Source organism: Monodelphis domestica, chromosome 7, assembly GCF_027887165.1.
Source record: "Monodelphis domestica isolate mMonDom1 chromosome 7, mMonDom1.pri, whole genome shotgun sequence".
In the NCBI taxonomy this organism is placed as follows: domain Eukaryota; kingdom Metazoa; phylum Chordata; class Mammalia; order Didelphimorphia; family Didelphidae; genus Monodelphis; species Monodelphis domestica.
Window position 1 is genome coordinate 170092334 of NC_077233.1, and position 18210 is coordinate 170110543.

An 18210-nucleotide genomic window follows, 5' to 3' on the forward strand; every position below is an offset into this window, starting at 1 on the left:
ACATTGAACCTGAACTAAGAAAACACTGGTTTTAGAGCTCCTTCTCCACCAGAGGGTCAGACTTTACACTTGTCTATTGAAAGCCTGGAATCAAAAATGGAATACATTAGAGGTTATCTGGTGCGATCATACCTTCGCAGAAATATCCTCCACGTCCCTAACAAGTGGTCTTCCATACTAATTGAAGATCGACAGTAAAGAGGGATTCAGCACTACAAAGACAGTCCACCTCACTTTTAGACAGTTCTATTACAGTTTTCCCTTTTTTTTTTCAGAGGCAAAATCTAGCTTTTACCTACCTTCACTCTTGGGTCAACTAAAGTAAATCTGGTTGCTCTACAAGACAATAATTATCTCCTCTTGACAATATTATATCTCCTATAGGCTAGACATCCCCAGTTCCTTCCACCTACTTTCCTTTTTATGCTATGGTTCTAGGCCACTTTACTACTTGATCACTCTCCTCTGGTGCTTGTCAATATTCTTTCTAAAATGAAACTTCAGAACTGAACACAAGTATGGTATTGCCAGACCAATGGAGAAACAATCATCTTTATTGTTGGGGAAAAAAATGTTTTGTCTTCAGCCTTAAGATCATACTATTTGCCATCTGATTAATCTGATCTGATCAAATGGTAAGGCTGAGAGCTCTGGACAGAGTTCAGGGGACTGACTTCTTAGGAATGAGCCTAACATGTGGTGCTGACTCACAATCCACAAAAGTTCATCTTTGGAACGGGCATTTTCTTTTAAATGGACCTTGAATACCATAACATGAATAATCAAGGGCATCAGCTTGGAGGAAGCAGGAGCACAGAAGTCATGGGTCACTACTTGAGGAAAGAGAAAAGTGACATCTGTGTATCATGCAACTCCAGAATGGTATTTAAAGAACCCTAAGCAGATTTTAGAGATGGATTCTAATCGTGGCCTTTAACATTAATTCACCATGTGATCTTGGGCAAATTGCTTCTCTGTAAGATTATATAATCTCTAAATCCTCTTCTAAATTTCACATTGAGTCTCCCTGATTTAATTTCAACTTCTTCCAAAATCCGATTTACTTTTTACTAGGTGGAATTCTGTCTCAGTAATAATTATCTGTCTCATAGTCCCAGAGAAGGCTGTAGTTGGCTAAACTGGTGAGGCCTTATTTGGTGAACCTTGGGCTATAGGTTAAGAATCTACCTTCAAACTTTCTCATCCATGGGGTAAATTGGATTAACTTCAATATAATCCAGGCATATCCAGAACACAATAAGTATCAATTTTTTCTCCTATAACCAGGTTCCCTGAACCCTTAACAATTGTCACAATGCAGAGATAGCAACAAATGTAGCAGGTAAATTTTCATTTCCATGAGTTCCACTTGAGATACTGGAGCCAAGAATATGGTCAATATCCACACACTATAGGGCTTTAGAATAGCCCATGTATATTATATACCCTTCTTCCTGTTTGTTGAGTATACCTTCAGGCTAGCAAAGCTGACCTATGAGTTTGACAGAGACAAGTTGGAATGAGATTGTTGGGCAACTTGGAGGAACTGACAACAGAAGAGATAATGAAAATCAAATTTTAAGTAGGGGAGTGCTATAAGAAAGATTATCATAGATTTATAGGTTTGGAGATAAAAGAAACCTTACGAATCAGCTATTGTTTCATTTTAAAGTTGAGAAAATTCATGGCCAGGAAGTTAATTACCCTAAGTCAGACAGGTAGTAAGTACTGAATCAAGGGTGCTGGATGTCATGGAGAAAGGAGAGCCTGAAGACAGGGAGACCAGTTAAAACAATGCAGAAATCCCAATGAAGGGAACGAGGGGCCTCAACCAGGGTAGTAACAATGAGTGTAAAAGAGAATCATACAACTCTATCTTATGTTGTTCTCTAATTCTGGAAGACTCTTGTTCTCCCCACTCTAAAATGTGAACTTCCTAAAGGTAGAAGCTGTCTCCTTTTGTGATTTTACTGAACTGAAGGGAGTTGAGGGGTACAGACCCAAGGGCGGGGATATACTGCAGTATGGCATGATGGAAACTGGCTGGGACAGGATAGGAATTGAGTACATATAGTATTTCTCCCCAACACAATCCCACTCCGTAAGTCCCCACTCTGGCATCTCTCTTTCACACATACATGTCTCCAGTGTTTTATTTCCCTTGGTATACAGCAACTCACTTCCCTCACCAGATGCCCATCCCAGATTTCTCCAGTGCCTCAGGTTCACATTAACCCAACCTCACTTAGGGAAAGAAAGAGTCATTCTATTTGGTCAGCTAAGAATAGAAATCAATAGGGAGGGCAGGGTCAAGCCCAGTGCTTCCATGCAGCTTCTATGCTTGGCCTACCCCAATCCTTCCATAGGAGAGATAATTTCAGCTCAGACCTGGGCCCTCTGCCCGATGATGAATCTGAAAACTCCAGTAAAGTCATTACTATCATCTGGCTCCACAAATGTGTAACCCATTCCTATAGACCCCTTGAGAGTAAGGAACACACTCAATCTGGAGTAGGAGGTGCAGGTAAGCCAGCCACAACCAGGAGTTCCAGCAAAAGGCCATCCCACAACTGTAGGACAAGTCATGTAGAGGTGAATCCAGGGCTCACTTGCCCTGTGGGCATGAGGAAAGGTTGGTCCCAAGGTCCATGTGATAAAAACTACCTCTCTTGGGAAAGGATGAGCTGCTTGAACCAGGACCCTACAGCTCTGTCTACCCACATCACCAGGGCCACACCCAGGAGGAGCCCTAGGCTGCTCACCACAAAACCCACAGCTTCAAAGATGAACCTATAAGCAGAGAAGCAGAGGCATTAGGATGGTGTAACATAGTAGGTCATTAATGGAAAGTAGACTTTCTGCCCATCCTCTCTCCCTCCTTACTCTGACAGTCTAGAACAGCAGTTCTCAACCTCTCAATTTGTAGCAATGAGAATACATAATGCATATCAGGTATTTACATTCCAAATCATAACTGTAGCAAAATTAGTTTTGAGGTAGCCACCAAAATAATTTTTTGGTTTGGGGTCACTGCAACATGAGGAACTGTATTGTGGGGTCACGGCATTAGAAAGGTTGAGAACCACTGGGCTAGAAGGATACACAAGCCCTCAATCACCAGGCTACCGCCATCCCTCCTCCCAAAGACACCTGTCTACTTTCCTTTTATTCTGTGTCTGAACAGACTGACTCCCAAATAATCTTCCACCCATCTTCCCAACTAAACTCTGGACTCCCTCCACCCTATATTCCTCCCTCATTGAGAACATCTACTCACTTGGGAGCAAACACCTTCCACACCATGAGATGCCTTCGGAGTATAGAAGCTGCCAGAACACAAGCTAAGACCTGGAGGGGAAGAGGGAATAGAGAAGAATGAGGATGACTACAATGGAAGGTGAAGAGGCAGAGAAGGATGAGAGGTGAAACCCTCCTGTAAGAATGAGAAAGCAAAGGTAGGTACACATTATAGAAAAAGAGCAGTCCATCAGTCAAGGTTCTAGTCCTGACTTTTCCACTTGCTAGATGACTTTAAGCAAGTTACTTAACCATATGAACTACAGTCACTTTATGGGTAAAATGGTGATCTTAAAAGTTCTGCTAAAATTCCTTACCTTGAAAGCATACAATTTTTCACTTTTTAAAAATTTGTTTTGTTATTTGTATATGTTTTGGGGGTTTGGTTTTATAAGATTATTCACTTATGAAAATGATTAACATGGAAATATATTTTAATAATACATGTATAAACCAGACTTAATTGCTTGTCAGCTCTCCGAAGGAGAAGGGAAGAAGGGAGAAAGACAATTTGGATCATATAACTTTGGAAAACTTATGTAGAAATTTGTTAATACATATAATTGGCAAAACAAATTGAAAATAATTTAAATTACTTCTATAGTTCTCAAAGTTCCTCTCCTTCAGGGGAGTTGTGTTAATCAAATTATTTCCCCCTGACTTTGGAGAAAAATTAAATGAAGAAGATATATCACCCAATTCTTGGCACAGACCATAAGGTCTGATTTCCCTAGTTAGCTGAAGGCCTCTCCATACACCATTAGTTGGGTCCCAACCCAGTGTGGTAAGTAAAGAACTAGAGTCCCGAAATCTGTGTACTAGTCTCAGTTCAACCACTGACTCAGTGTGTACTCTTGAAGAAATGACATGCACCTCAGTTTCCTGAAATATAAGTCAAAGAAAATGATTTTTTAAAATTTAAGAATATTTTTTTCCATGGTTACAAGATTCATGTTCTTTCCCTGCCTTCTTCCCTCAGTCCTCCCTGAGCTAATGAGTAATTCCATTGGGTTATACATGTGTCATTGTTCAAAACCTATTTCCATATTATTTATATTTGCAATAATGATCTTTATCGCCAGAACCCCAATCATATCCCCATCAAACCATGTGATAGATCATGTTTTTCTTGTGTTTCTACTTCCAAAGTTCTTTCTCTGGATGTGGATAGTATTCTTAAGAGAAAATTATTTTGGTCCTTTCATAGAGAAGGATTGTGGGGACCAAATGAGAGAACACATTTCAAACTTGAAAAACTGTAGTGACATAGTTGAACATACCTCCTCTCTCTTGGCAGAGAGGTAGCAGACTAAAGATCCAGAATGAGGCATACATTTTGAGAAAGGCCAATGTGTTGGTTTAGCAGTACTTGTTTTAAGGGAGGATCATACCAGGACAGTGGTATTTCTTTTTAAAAGCACCAAGGGAGGATTTTTAAAAAGAACAAACTGTAAAATGGCATAAAAAAGTTAAGAACTTAACTTTTTTTTTTTAATCTTATCTTCCATCTTGGAATCAATATTGGTTCCAAGGCAGAAGAGCAGTAAGGGCTAGGCAATGGGGGTCAAGTGACTTGCCCAGGGTCACACAGCTGGAAAGTGTCTCTGAGTTCAAATTTGAACCTAGGACCTAGGTCTCTAGGCCTGGCTCTCAATCCACTGAGCTACCCAGCTGCCCCAAGAATTTAACTTTTAAAGAACACATCTGGCTTCCCTCCCTTGAAATTCCCAGCTGTTATGTAATGGACGTCTCCATTAGTGGCAGTGTAATGTCCCTGAACAACTTGCAGGGATCCAGGAGAAAAAAACACCATTCATAAGCAAAGGATAAACTATGGGAGTGGAAACACCGAGGAAAAGCAACTGCCTGAATACAGAGGTTGAGGGGACATGACAGAGGATAGACCCTAAATGAACACTCTAATGCAAATACTATCAACAAAGCAATGGGTTCAAATCAAGAAAACATCTAACGCCCAATGGACTTACGCGTCGGCTATGGGGGGTGGGGGGGGAGGAAAAGAAAATGATCTATGTCTTTAACGAATAATGCTTGGAAATGATCAAATAAAATATATTTTAAAAAAGAAAAAAAAAGAAATTCCCAGCTGTTAGCATACCAGTTAATCATACTCACCTGTACACCTAGGATGAAGAGGTACTTGAGGCCCAGCTGCAGAAGAGCAGCATTGAAATGGTGAGGGGAATCCCGGAGACGCATCTCCATCAAAGGCTCTTCTTCCTTCTCTCCTCCTACCTCAGTCCCACTGGCCAAGGTTTTCTTCCTCTTTGTAGAGCCTTGGCCTTCACACACAAAGGGCCAGAGCAAGAGCAATGGGCAGCCAACTACCTCCGGGGGTGAGGGAAACACAGATCTGGGGTCACCATGGATTCTTGAAACAAGTCTTGATCCCCACAGGACAGCCCCACCCTCACTTAATTATTTTTATATAAATCAGGTTGGGGACTTCACATAGGAGTTCTCACTCTAACAAAGAAGCTGCCAAGAAATCTGTGTTGCTTTTGCCAGTCTTACCCACTGAGCAGTTGATATCAAAAGACAGAAACAACAAGGTTCTTCCCTCCTTCCTTTACCATTCAGGTGGGACTACCACTATGCCTCTCTAAAGTCCCAAGAGAAGGAATGGAAGTCAGGGGATGAGATACCTGAAAAAAGAAGGTGGGAGGCAAAGGTATTTGCCCCTACAAGCAGAGCAGGCAGCACAGGGGATGAACCATGCCCTTCAGTGAAGCCCACAAAGGCAGCATTCCAATGGATAGCTGGAAAGACAGGCTGATGGCCAGTGGAGTAAAAGGTCTGTGTGGCTGTGAGAGCCCAAGCAGAGATGGCTAGCCATGGCACAGAGAAGGGACCTGGAAGGAGACATAGTTCATTACCTTAACCCTGTTAGTCGGCTCCCACATCAGACAACTCCCCTGTACTCTGCTCCTTGAACACTACCTTCCTGTCCCCTGCTCCTGCCCTGATCTTACATCTGCCTCCTATGTCTAGTCACCCTGATCCAACCTCCCCCATGGTCAGTCACCAATAATCATCTATCTTCCCAGAGAATCAGTGGGGGCACATCTTCTCCAAAGCAGCAAGGGCAAACAGAGGGGAATGTTTTATTTTCCTTCTCCCAAATTCTGAGCCCTCAAGTTCTAGTGAGGGCAGCAACTATTACGGAGTGAGACCAAATATAAAGGTAGTAGTAGGCCTGCTATTAATAAGGAGAGGACAACCTTTATCCCAGCCTCACTAGTTCACCTGGGAGTATAGCAATCCCAAAAGCAAGGAGATGGCTAGTCTAGGGGAATCTACAAACAGACAGGATAGCCCTGCCGCCTACCAGGGCTTCCAGCAGGGGTCCCGACAGCAGTGGCGAGCAGCTGCAAGAGTAAGAAACTCTGCAGGAAGAGGATCAGGAAGGCGAGGCTGATCCGCTCAGTGTGCAGCAGCAGCAGTGGGAAGGCCAGCAGGGCAAGAGCGGTCACCACGGCGGCAGAGTACACACTCCCCAGCCCGTAGGCAGCCAGTGCCAGTGGTGTCTGGCCCCCACCCCTGGCTAGCTTCCCCCTCAGTGCCTCCTGCATTCGACGGTAGATCTGAGGGACCACATAGTCCAAGTCAGCTTGGGAGGCCGGAGGTCCCACAAAAGGGACAATGATGTGGTTGGAGCTGCTTGCTCCAGTCTTGACCAATACTGTGACAGGCTGCCAAAGCAGTAGCCCTAGACCTATGGCTGCCAGAGCCAGGACAGCCCGGGGCAAACCAACCACAGCCCCAGACACCAGGGCTTGCAGCCGGGGGGGTGCCTCATCTGTGCCTGAAGCCAATGCCCAATGGGCAGCAGTACCCAGTGCCATCAGGGGCAGTCCCCAGCGCACAAAGAGGACTGGAGGTGCAGGGCTATTAAGATTCCCACAGCGGCGCAGCCAAAATCGTACGGCTAGGACCAGCACCCCTAATGTCCCTAGACATGCCCCATACCAGAGGTTCTTGGCCTGGCCACCAGCCATTGTGGCTAGAGGAGCTAACCAGGGTGATGACTGGCAAACAGGTGTCTCTTCTGGGCAGCGATGGAAGAGAATGGAGAGACGTACACAGAGGAGTAGGCCAACCAGTAGCCCTAGGGCCCGTGGACCCTCCCGCCGTGCCAGAGATGCTGTGGGGGAGCTGAGGCAAGCTGTGGAGACCCCCACAAGGAGCCGGCCTTCCCAGTGCAACTGAGCCACAAGAAACAGGGACAGTGAACGCAGAAGGAAGGGGGCTGCCCATGCCTCAGCCACGACAAAGCTATCAGAGAAAAGGGCAGCAGAACGGAGGAACAGGAGCACCAGGATGGGCAAAGGGCCTGGGAGGAAGACTGTCATTGATGAACTCTCCCTTGACTTTAAAGCCCACAGGAAGGCTATGAGGGAGGTAGCTGCACTCCCTGCACATAACAGAGATGGCTCTAACCCTATTCCAGCTGCCATGAGTCCCCCAGCTAGCAAAACAGCCCCTGCCAGACCCCAGACCACAGCCCTGAGAAGTAAGCAGTGGAAAGGGAAGTCAGGGGAGCTGGTAAGCCTAGAGGTTATTAAGCAAAGGAGGCAGGTGGAGGCCAGAAGTATGGTGCCCCCTATCATTCGGGCTGGGCGGAATCGAGCCCACGTCTCTGTACAGGCTGTCCGTGCCCCCCGCAAGAACAATCTCAGCTGGGAGATCAGAGCCTGTATGTCAGCCTCTCTGACCTCTCCAGTCTTCAGCTGATCCAGCAATTGTTCATATTCAGAGGATGCAGAGGAGAAGAGGTTCTGAAGGTGCTGCAGTTCCTCAGGGGGCAAGTCCTGGGCAGCTAATGAGTAAGCATGAAGAAATCGGGATACCTGAGGGAAAGGAAAATGAAGAAAATGAAAAGGGGAGTTATAAGGCATAGAACTGGGGCATAGGGGTGGGGATCAAAATACAGATGAACAGTGGCCAGACAGTTTCAATGCTAGAACCCATACCTCATACGGGGTGAAAAGATACAGAAAAGGATCAGAAGGTGATGGGTCTGAAGAAGGATGAGAATGACAGTCAGTCTGTGGGTTCAGGTTCCTAACTCCCAGGTCTCTAGCCCAACATAGCCCCTGTCCTTAGGGAGAGTCAGCCCTTCTACCTGCTGGGCATTGAGATGGTAGGCAGAGGCCTGGGCAAGAGCTGTAGCAAGAGGCTGGGTATCTCCTTCCCCTGAAAACAGGTCCACCATCACCTCTCCAATATTTCCAAAAGGTATGGGCAGGCCAAGTAGAAGGGCCAGCGTTGGCACCAAGTTCACCTGGGGAACCACTTCTGGATCCTGGGGGCAATAAAACCAGGAGGAATGAAATCAGTGGAAAGGGTAGAGAAAAAAAAGAGTACTTCATAGTCCTAGCTTAGAAGGCAATGATGGGGAGGTGGGAAAAAACATTAAATATGATAGAGATGGGTAGGAATGATGTAGGGGGAGTGGGTCCTAGGAAGAAGGGGGAAGTGATGGGAAGGTAGAAGCATAGGGAAGGCAAGAAGGTATCTAGAGAAGGGGAAGATAATGCAGAGGCATGTTAATTGTGAGTAAAGGGATGAAACAAATAAGACAATGAGATCAGAAAAAGAAAGCTAGCTCATAGGGACCAACAAGAAACAGGAAAGACATAGGCAAGAGAACTAATGGCTTATGACTCACCTTTAGGGAAGCCCCGGGAAAAAGGGGCAAAGGGCTATAGAGAAAGAGTGCAGCCATGACTTCTGGCTTGCTGTCCCCACCATGGTCTCCTGTCTCTGTCATGCCATGATCTCCAGCCACCACCAGCAGGGTATCATTCTCAAGTTGCTCCACAAGGGTCCTGATTGCAGGGAACCAAACAGCAGGGAGAGAGAAGTGGTCACTGGGAGTATGCTAGCCTGGGTATCCCTTGCCCCCTGGCAGTCCACAAAGAACATTCTCAGAGGTTCATGGTTTTGCAAAGTACTGTGGCACCTTATTTAACCCTTGCATGATAATTCTATCAGGCAGGCAGGGCAAATCATTTTCCTATTTCACAATAAACTGAGATCCAGAGAAGTTAACTGATCTGTCTAAAGTCTCAGGTGCTTATGTCCCATGACCCTTAGGTTTGTTTTCCACAGGCCCCAACTTACTCACTTGGTAAAGCGAACCCAAATAAGCATGAACTCTTAAGCTTTAGAAAGAGGAAATTCCTGGTGACAGTGGAGCATTAGACAAAGTCTAAGCAATGTATGTCTAGAACCACAAGTACTTCAAAGGAGACTCAACAGATATACAGAAATTTTCTCCCTCCCTCTCCCACAACCACTCCATATTCTCTCCTAGAAAGAGGATGGCCATCTCTGACCATATCATGCCCTATCATACTGGTCCCCACACATATACACACTTCATAGGCTACTTAATACCTTTGCCCCATAATCAACTAGGCCCTGCCTCCTGCCCACAATCAAACTTCTCTGATACAACTTACTGAAGCATCTGGTCCATCTGGTTGAGCTTCTTGGCCATCTCAGGGTGGTGGGGACCATGTTTGTGACCACAATGATCCACACCCAGGAAATGAGCAATCAGCAGGTCCCAGTCATCTCTGTCCACTGTAGAGACCAACACTGAGAAAGAGGAACTAATACCAACCCTCAATTTCCCAGCCTTTAATATTCCTCTACCAATGGACATTGACTCCAATCCTCATCACCAGGGGAACACTGTCCAAAGGATCCTGAAAACACCACAGCCTTACCTTTTTGCATACTGTAACTCAAAATTAGATCCAATGTATGTTGAGACAAATAGTCTACAGTGGTCTCAGCTCTATTTCACATATTGAGTACTAGCACTAGATTCTCTCCTTAGGACCCCAATGTAAGACTGGTCTGACCCTACTCCTCCATTCCATCAGTCTATTGGAATAGCTCACTGGTTGGGTACAGGTGCTCCAGAATGCCATTGTCCACAGTGTGTAAATCTTTGACATTGAAGGAGGGGAAGAAGAAGGCTTGAGAGAAAGCTCCTGGGAACAAGCCTTCCCAAGTGTCATCCCCCATGAAGACCACTCGTCTCCCTGCAGCAGAGAGAGTAAGGGAAATGTCAGACATTTAGCAATGGAAAGGGACTGTTTGAAAACTTTTATAGGATGGCTTCATTCTATAGTTCACCCTTTCTTTCCTTCTCCTATCAATATAAATCCTTTGTTACATATCAGTCTTCTCAGAAGGCAATGACTCGTTGCCTCTCTTAGTCCCTTGCCTTTGCTTACACCATTTGCCCTGTATTTAATACCCTCCCTTCTCACTGATTATCCAACTCCTATCCTCACCACTAAAAATCAAATTCAAGTTCAACCAATCTCCTATATCAAGCCTTATCTAGTCATCCTAAATCACTGTAATCTCTCCTTCGAAATATCTACAGCAATTCTAGTTGGATAAAACATAATTAAAAAACAAAACCATAATTTACTACCACATAAGTATTGGGGGGGGGGGAGGGGAGAAGAGGCCGGAGGGACCACAGCCTTATTGAAGTTATTGCCTGAACAAACCTTAGCATAGGGCTGGGTACACAATAGATACTCAAAACTGCCAGATGGGGGCCGCTGGGTGGCTCAGTGGATTGAGAACCAGGCCTAGAGATGGGAGGTCCTAGGTTCAAACCTGACCTTAGACACTTCCCAGCTGTGTGACCCTGGGCAAGTCACTTAAGTCATTGCTTAGCCCTTACCATTCTTCTGCCTTGGAACCAATACACAGCATTGATTCTAAGATGGAAGGAAAGGGAAAAAAAAACTGCCAGATAAAGTGTAGTAAGGCAGTTAACACAATAGGAAAGAAGCCTCAAAGGAGAAAGTAGAGATTCTGTGCTAGAAAAGGAGAACACACAAGGGAAAGCAAAGTATAATGAAAGAATCTCTGTAATATAAAGGAAGCAGCATGAGATTAGAAGAACACCTGGGATCTAGTCACAGCTCTTCCACAAATTAACTGTGTGATCTTAGGCAAGTTATTTCACCTGACTAGGCCTAGTTCACCCATAAAATGAGAGATGTGGACCAGATCAGAGATCCATATACTTTTTCGTGTGTTCTAGACCACTTTATCAATCTGGTAATTCAATGAAACCCTTCTTAGAATTTTTTAAAGATAAAAAATAAAATATATAGGATTACAAAGAAAACCAATAATATTGAACATAATTATAAATATTTTTAAAAAAAGAAGCTCAGACCCCAAGCTAAAAACTCTTGGTCTAAGTGGACTCTAAAGTTCAGTTCAAGTGCAAATACTCTAGGGCCGTGATGGCAAACCTTTTCAGGAAGGAGTGCCCAAACTGCAAACCTCATACTGCTTGTGAGTCCTGAGTCTTACCCCAGACAGGGGAGGGAGAAAGTGCTCCCATTGGGCTGCTGGGTAGAAGGGCAAGTGATTCGAGAAATGTCCTCAGGAGCTCATGGAGAGAAGGAAGGAAGCAGCCCCATCTAGCACTCATGCCACAGATTTGCCAATACAGCTCTAGGGGTTTAAGCTGACTTAAAAGATCAATATAAATAAATTATATAACATGAGAGACAAAAAAAAATCCTGTGATGTTAGGATGATTTAAAAGAAATGTAGTTTTTAATACAGTATAGACACTAAATATAGTGTATAAAAAATATAGCAACAAGAGGTAAAAATCTGATTGTATTTTCTGGCCAACACTTAGGAATATTGTGTTCCCTTTTGGTAACATGACATTAACATCAGAAAGGACATAATAAGCTAGAATATGGAGGATGATCAGGATGATGTCTAAAAATCTTATCATATGAAGATTGCGTGAGGGACCTGGAAGCATTAAGCCTGGGTAAAAGAGTCTAAGGTAGACATAATACCTCTCTTCAAATAGCAAAGGACTATCACAAAGAAGCATATTTACTTTGTAGTTGCAAAGAACAAAACTGGAGGCACTGGGTTTAAGTTTTGGAGGTTGACTTTCTAATGATGAGCATTGCCTTATTAGGCCATTACTAGGGGTATAAAAGCAAAACTTGGGTGGCTACTTGTCAGGGATTTAGAGAAAGGATTCCTTAATGATTGGTCCAGATAGTCCCTTTCAATTCTAAGATCTTATTATTTTAAGATACTGAGAAATTAGATGTTGTATGATTCTAATATTCCAAACCTCATTATTAGACTGACCGGTGTTGTTGAGCTGAGCAATAAGGTTATCCTCTTGGATGGCATAGCTAGCAAAGTTGCTCCCAGCATCAACAAAGGTAGGTAAAGAGCCTGTGGTGAGGGCCTTGAGCCGTTGCATGGTAGTGGTGGGTGGGTCAGCCAGGAACCGGTAGAGGCGAGCATGTTGTGGCTGGGCTTCCAGAAGGTGCTGTATGAAGCTCAGCCTTCCTAGGAAAGGTTGTGGGGCAGGAGGGCCAGCTGGCCAGGGATGCACAAAATCGAATCGAAGTGCATCTATCAGCACAATCACAGCTCGGGAAAATCGGGGAACTGTCCAGCAGGCCCCTGGCTCACCTCTGCCACTTCCCACCAGAGTTCCCTTTCCAGGCAGCTCCTGACAGCTGCTGTGATTGGTAAGCTCCAGACGGGTAAGCAAGAAGCCACTGGTGAAGAGACCAATGCCAGCATAAAAGAGGAAGCAGACCCAGGCCAGGAAAAGCAGTACCAGGGCCTTCAGCATTCTGGAAGTGAGAAAAATGAGACATATTACCTAAATTTTCATTACTCATTCAAAACTCTTGTATAATCTCTCTCTCTCTCTCTCTCCCCCAACCTCTTCCTTCCTCCTACTCTATCTCTCCCCAATCCCTTCTTTTGCCTCTCTGTCTCTTTCTCATGTACATTTTCTAAGGCAAACTAGTCAAGGACACTTAAGGCACAGAAAATAGGTCCTCCCTTCTTCAAACAAAGTCCAGTTTAAAGTCACCATCTAACAAGACTTCAATGAACCCATTCTCTAACTTAATAGTACAATGTAAGAGGGGCAGCTGGATGGCTCAGTGGATTGAGAGCCAGGCCCAGAGACGGTAGGTCCTGGGGTTCAAATCTGGCCTCAGACACTTCCTAGCTGTGTGACCCTGGGCAAGTCACTTGACCCCCATTGCCTAGCCCTTACCAATCTTCTGCCTTAGAACCAATACACAGTATTGATTCCAAGACAGAAGGTAAGGATTATTTATTTTTTAATTATTAAAAAATAGTACAATGTCAGATTCCACTCCAAATTCAATATTGTTAAAAAAAAATTCGAATATGCTCCAATATATGCTGTCCTGTTATATGCCTCAATTTTCACTTCTATAAAATTGACTAGATGGTCTCTATGGTTTCTTCTAGCTCTAGTTTTAAGATTTTATGATTCCCATTAGACCAGAGGAATTTCTCAGCATGAGGTACTCTTCATTATTTGGTTAAAAGTCATCTCTTATAGGAACTAGACCTACATTAAGAAAGCTGAAGGTTGCAGAAGGCTATTAATATCCCCTACCTACCTACCTACCTACCTCTTCTTGGGTGGTTGTGAGAATAAAAACAAAATATATGTAAAGTGCTTTGTAAACCTTAAAGAGCTATGTGAATGCTAGCTATTATGATAGTTATTATTAGACATAAGAAATGTCTGAGGATGAGGGTTGGATGATACAAACTGACAAGTCCGATTCATAATATGATACTGGCTGGAAAGAAAAAGTGGTGTTCTGACCATAGGAGGTCTACTTTTATCCCTAATTATGGGAGTCTAGAATTATCACATGCTATATAAGTAGCATGAAAAAACTGGGATACTCTCTGGTAAGAAAGATTGATATTATACAGGCTGAACATAGAATATCAATCTAACAACTATTTCCTCTCTGGTACATGGGACCACACAAAAAAGTGAGTCTCCTTTAACCCAAGTTATCTCCATGATTCTCTCTCCTGACACTCATCTTTTTCTCTCTTAAAACCTTCTCCTCTTACCACTCCCTGCTCCTCAAACAGGTTTGGGCAGTGTGAGATATAGGGCCTTTTGCTTTTTATTGCTTCCTTAGCAGCCCCATATTCCCCACCTCCTTGCCCTCCCTTCTCTCCTACAGAACAACCTCTCCCCGGTCAAAGTCACCTCAACAGTATCACATGCACAGGCCACTCCCCATTTGGAGAGATTAGACACAAAGGAAGGAACCATTAGGGACAAAAGAGAGAAGGGGGAGGGGATGAAAATGCCCCAAGGAAGAAGTGGGTAAAGGAGAACCTAAAATACATTAATAGGTGGGGAATGACAGAATAATTGAGAGAGAAAAAAAAGAAATACTGGGAAAGGGACATGGGGGGGGGGGGAGTATTGGGACTGGAGAAGTTGTGGAAATAAGAGGCAGAAACAGCATGGTGGGGGGTCAGGAGGAGAGATGTTCGAGACACAGAAGAAAGACGTTGGAGAAACGGACACGGGAGGGGAAGGAGTTGAAGACATTAAGTGGGGAATGTTGATGAATGGGATATTTTGGGGCTGTAGGAAATGCGGAGGGACTCGGGGATACCACCAGGACGCCGGGATGCCGAAGGGGAAGAGGTGAGGGACAGACAGGGGGAGAAAAAAGGGATCCCTTACAGAAGAAATTTAGATGGGGAGGGGTTGGGAGGGTACAGAGACACGGAAGAGGGAGGGGTTAGAGACGCAAGAGCAAGGCACGCGGGGGGACGGGTGAGAGGATGCGCGAGGAGGGAAGGCCTGGACCGTCGAGCACACCTGCAACAGGAGGGTAACAGGAAGCTACGGGGCAAAGGAGAGCGGATGGAATATACAAACACGTGGACCCCGACTGCCCTCCCCGCCCCGGGGAAGGGGTCAGGAAGCTGAGGTTACTAAGGGTCGTCCCTCCCACCCAGCTCAGAGTCCCAGGGGGTCCTCTGAGAGATCTCTGGATACCCCAAGTCACCTATGAGCAGCACAGCCGACAGCCGGAAGCAGAGCGGAGGGAACCGGAAGTGTGGTTCGGGATCGTCAATCCTCTCTTCCCCTCCCACATAGTAGAAGAGAGGACGGAGAGCGCTAGAGAGGTGCGCAGCGCCTGGAGCGCCCCCTCCCGAGGACCTCAGCAGATGGATAGGGAGAAAAGAAAGTGATGTAGGTCCAGAGGCAGGGTATTGGTGGGGACAGCCTGGGGGCCTCCCAGCACCCCTAAAAGTTGGAGGGAGTTTCTTTTTTTGTCTTTGCATCCCCAGCAGATAGCCCAGTGCTGGCAATAGTAAGCACTTAAAAATGATTCTTAAATGAATTATGGTCTAAAACCTACTTCTCACCATCAAATCCCCATTTTAAAAGGCGCTTATTCTCAAAAACTGCAGAGGTCCAGCAAGACAGTATATGATAAACCCAAAGATCCCAGCTTTTGGGACAAAAATCCACTATTTGATAAAAACTTCTGGGAAAATTGGAAGGTAGTGTGGGAGAGATTAGTTTTGGATCAACACCTCACACCCTACACCAAGATAAATTCAGAATGGGTGAATGACTTGAACATAAAGAAGGAAACTATAAGTAAATTAGGCGAACACAGAATAGTATACATGTCAGACCTTTGGGAAGGGAAAGATTTTAAAAGCAAGCAAGACTTAGAAAGTCACAAAATGTAAAATAAATAATTTTGACTACATCAAATTAAAGAGTTTTTGTACAAACAAAACCAATGTAACTAAAATCAGAAGGGAAGCAACAAATTGGGAAACAATCTTCATAAAAACCTCTGACAAAGGTTTAATTACTCAAATTTACAAAGAGCTAAATCAATTGCACAAAAAATCAAGCCATTCTCCAATTGATAAATGAGCAAGGGACATGAATAGGCAGTTTTCAGATAAAGAAATCAAAACTATTAATAAGCACATGAAGAAGTGTTCTAAATCTCTTATAATCAGAGAGATGCAAATCAAAACAACTCTGAGGTATCACCTCCCACCTAGCAGATTGGCTACATGACAGCAAAGGAAAGTAATGAATGCTGGAGGGGATGTGGCAAAGTAGGGACATTAATTCCTTGCTGGTGGGGTTGTGAATTGATCCAACCATTCTGGAGGGCAATTTGGAACTATGCCCAAAGGGCGATAAAAGACTGTCTGCCCTTTGATCCAGCCATAGCACTGCTGGGTTTGTACCCCAAAGAGATAAGGAAAAAGACTTGTACAAGAATATTCATAGCTGCGCTCTTTGTGGTGGCAAAAACCTGGAAAATGAGGGGATGCCCTTCAATTGGGGAATGGCTGAACAAATTGTGGTATATGTTGGTGATGGAACACTATTGTGCTAAAAGGAATAATAAAGTAGAGGAATTCCATGTGAATTGAAATGATCTCCAGGAATTGATGCAGAGTGAAAGGAGCAGAACCAGAACATTGTATACAGAGACTGATACACTGTGGTACAATCGAAAGTAATGGACTTCTCCATTAGTGTCAATGCAATGTCCCTGAACAATCTGCAGGGATCTAGGAGAAAAAAACACTATCCACAAGCAGAGGACAAACTATGGGAGTAAAAACACTGAGGAAAAGCAACTGCTTGACTACAGGGGTTGAGAGGAAATGACTGAGGAGAGAGTCTAAAAGAACACTCTAATGCAAATACCAACAACATGAAAATGGGTTCGAATCAAGAACACATGTGATACCCAGTGGAATCGCGTGTCGGCTATGGGAGGGGGGGGAGGGGAGGAAAAGAAAATGATCTTTGTCTCCAATGAATAATGTTTGGAAATGACCAAATAAAATAATGTTTAAAAAAAAAAACTGCAGAGGTTCCTTCACTTAGGTCATTTCCCCATAGACAGTGCACACCCAGAATGTCAATCCCTTCTCTAAAGGGGAGTGGGAGGCTTAAAGGGATTACATTCGAGGAGTCTGACATCTGAGGAGGGGACCCTATTTTGTTATGCCCTTGTCTTTTCCATTCCTCCAATGTTTAGTGGCTTTTGCCTTGTGTCCAAACCTAGTTAGGGAAGGCCTCAAAAACAATGGGTGAGGAACCCAGAGACTATTGTAGAAATCAGGGTATTAAGCTAGGTCATGTAAAGTGAGAGTAACTAGGTGGCACAGTGGATCAAGTGTTGCATCTGGACTTTGAATTCAAATACAGCCTGAAACACTAGCTGTGTGACCCTAGGCAAGTCTCTGCCTGTTTCATTTGTAAAATGAGCTGGAGAAGGAACAGCCACTCCAGTATCTTTGCTAAGAAAACTTCAAATGGGTCATGAAGTCTGACAGGATTGAAAACAACTAAATCCAAAATCAGGCTACTTATGGAGTAAGATCTATATGGCAGGTAAACTGATGCATACAACTAGGGTAGGATTGGTCTTAAATCCCTAAAAGCAGAGAGAAAAAGAAACTGTTCCTAGCAGACATATAGCCTCCACAATCTTATTCTCAGTGGCAGTTATTACCCCACAAATTTTATCTCTGATCACCAGGGACAGTATGAAAGAGGTTCTTCTCTATGCCCTACAACTCCTACTACTTCAACGGGTAAATGAAGGAACAATATGGATCTACTTTCTGTTCCCAGTCCTCTCAGCAATGTGATGCAGACCACAATCCCCAGCATGCATCATGGGTGAGACCACTCTGCATGCTGGAAAATGAAATCTGTCCTCCCCCATAGAGAGTTCTGTGTGAGCAGTAGAGTGGGTCAGTGGGTGCAGGGAATGAAGCAGAAGTAATGTTGAAGATTTCCAGTGATCCTTTTAAAAATGTGACATCTGCCTACTTCCCATAATGGTATCAAACTTTTGAAGGAAGAGAAGTGCTCCTAGCTGACAACATGGATGTGGGAATATGCAGGAAAAGGGCAATCCAGAGCCCCATAAACAAAGCAGTTTCCTGAACTTCCCCAAATTCCAAGACAATGAGGCTGCTTCTTGC

The 18210-nt window shown here is 44.3% G+C and overlaps 1 protein-coding gene across 8 annotated transcripts; it reads right to left on the reverse strand.

Moving 5' to 3' along the window:
• Positions 1 to 536: 536 nt before the first annotated feature.
• Positions 537 to 15308, reverse strand: PIGO (phosphatidylinositol glycan anchor biosynthesis class O). Of its 8 annotated transcripts, none has more exons than XM_056806019.1 (12): positions 15234 to 15308; positions 12826 to 12992; positions 10233 to 10376; positions 9786 to 9909; positions 8990 to 9149; positions 8444 to 8623; positions 8034 to 8168; positions 6647 to 6902; positions 5964 to 6170; positions 5434 to 5642; positions 3278 to 3348; positions 537 to 2790 (listed from the first exon to the last, which is right to left on the reverse strand). In XM_056806019.1, the coding sequence occupies exons 2-12, from the start codon at positions 12989 to 12991 to the stop codon at positions 2661 to 2663; spliced, it is 1782 nt and encodes a 593-aa protein (XP_056661997.1). In that variant the 5' UTR covers position 12992; positions 15234 to 15308; the 3' UTR covers positions 537 to 2660. The 8 variants fall into 8 exon arrangements, with proteins under 8 accessions (XP_056661997.1, XP_007498889.1, XP_007498886.1 ...); XM_007498827.3 differs by having other exon boundaries at positions 12493 to 12992; XM_007498824.3 differs by having other exon boundaries at positions 6647 to 8168.
• Between the last annotated feature and the right edge of the window lie 2902 nt (positions 15309 to 18210).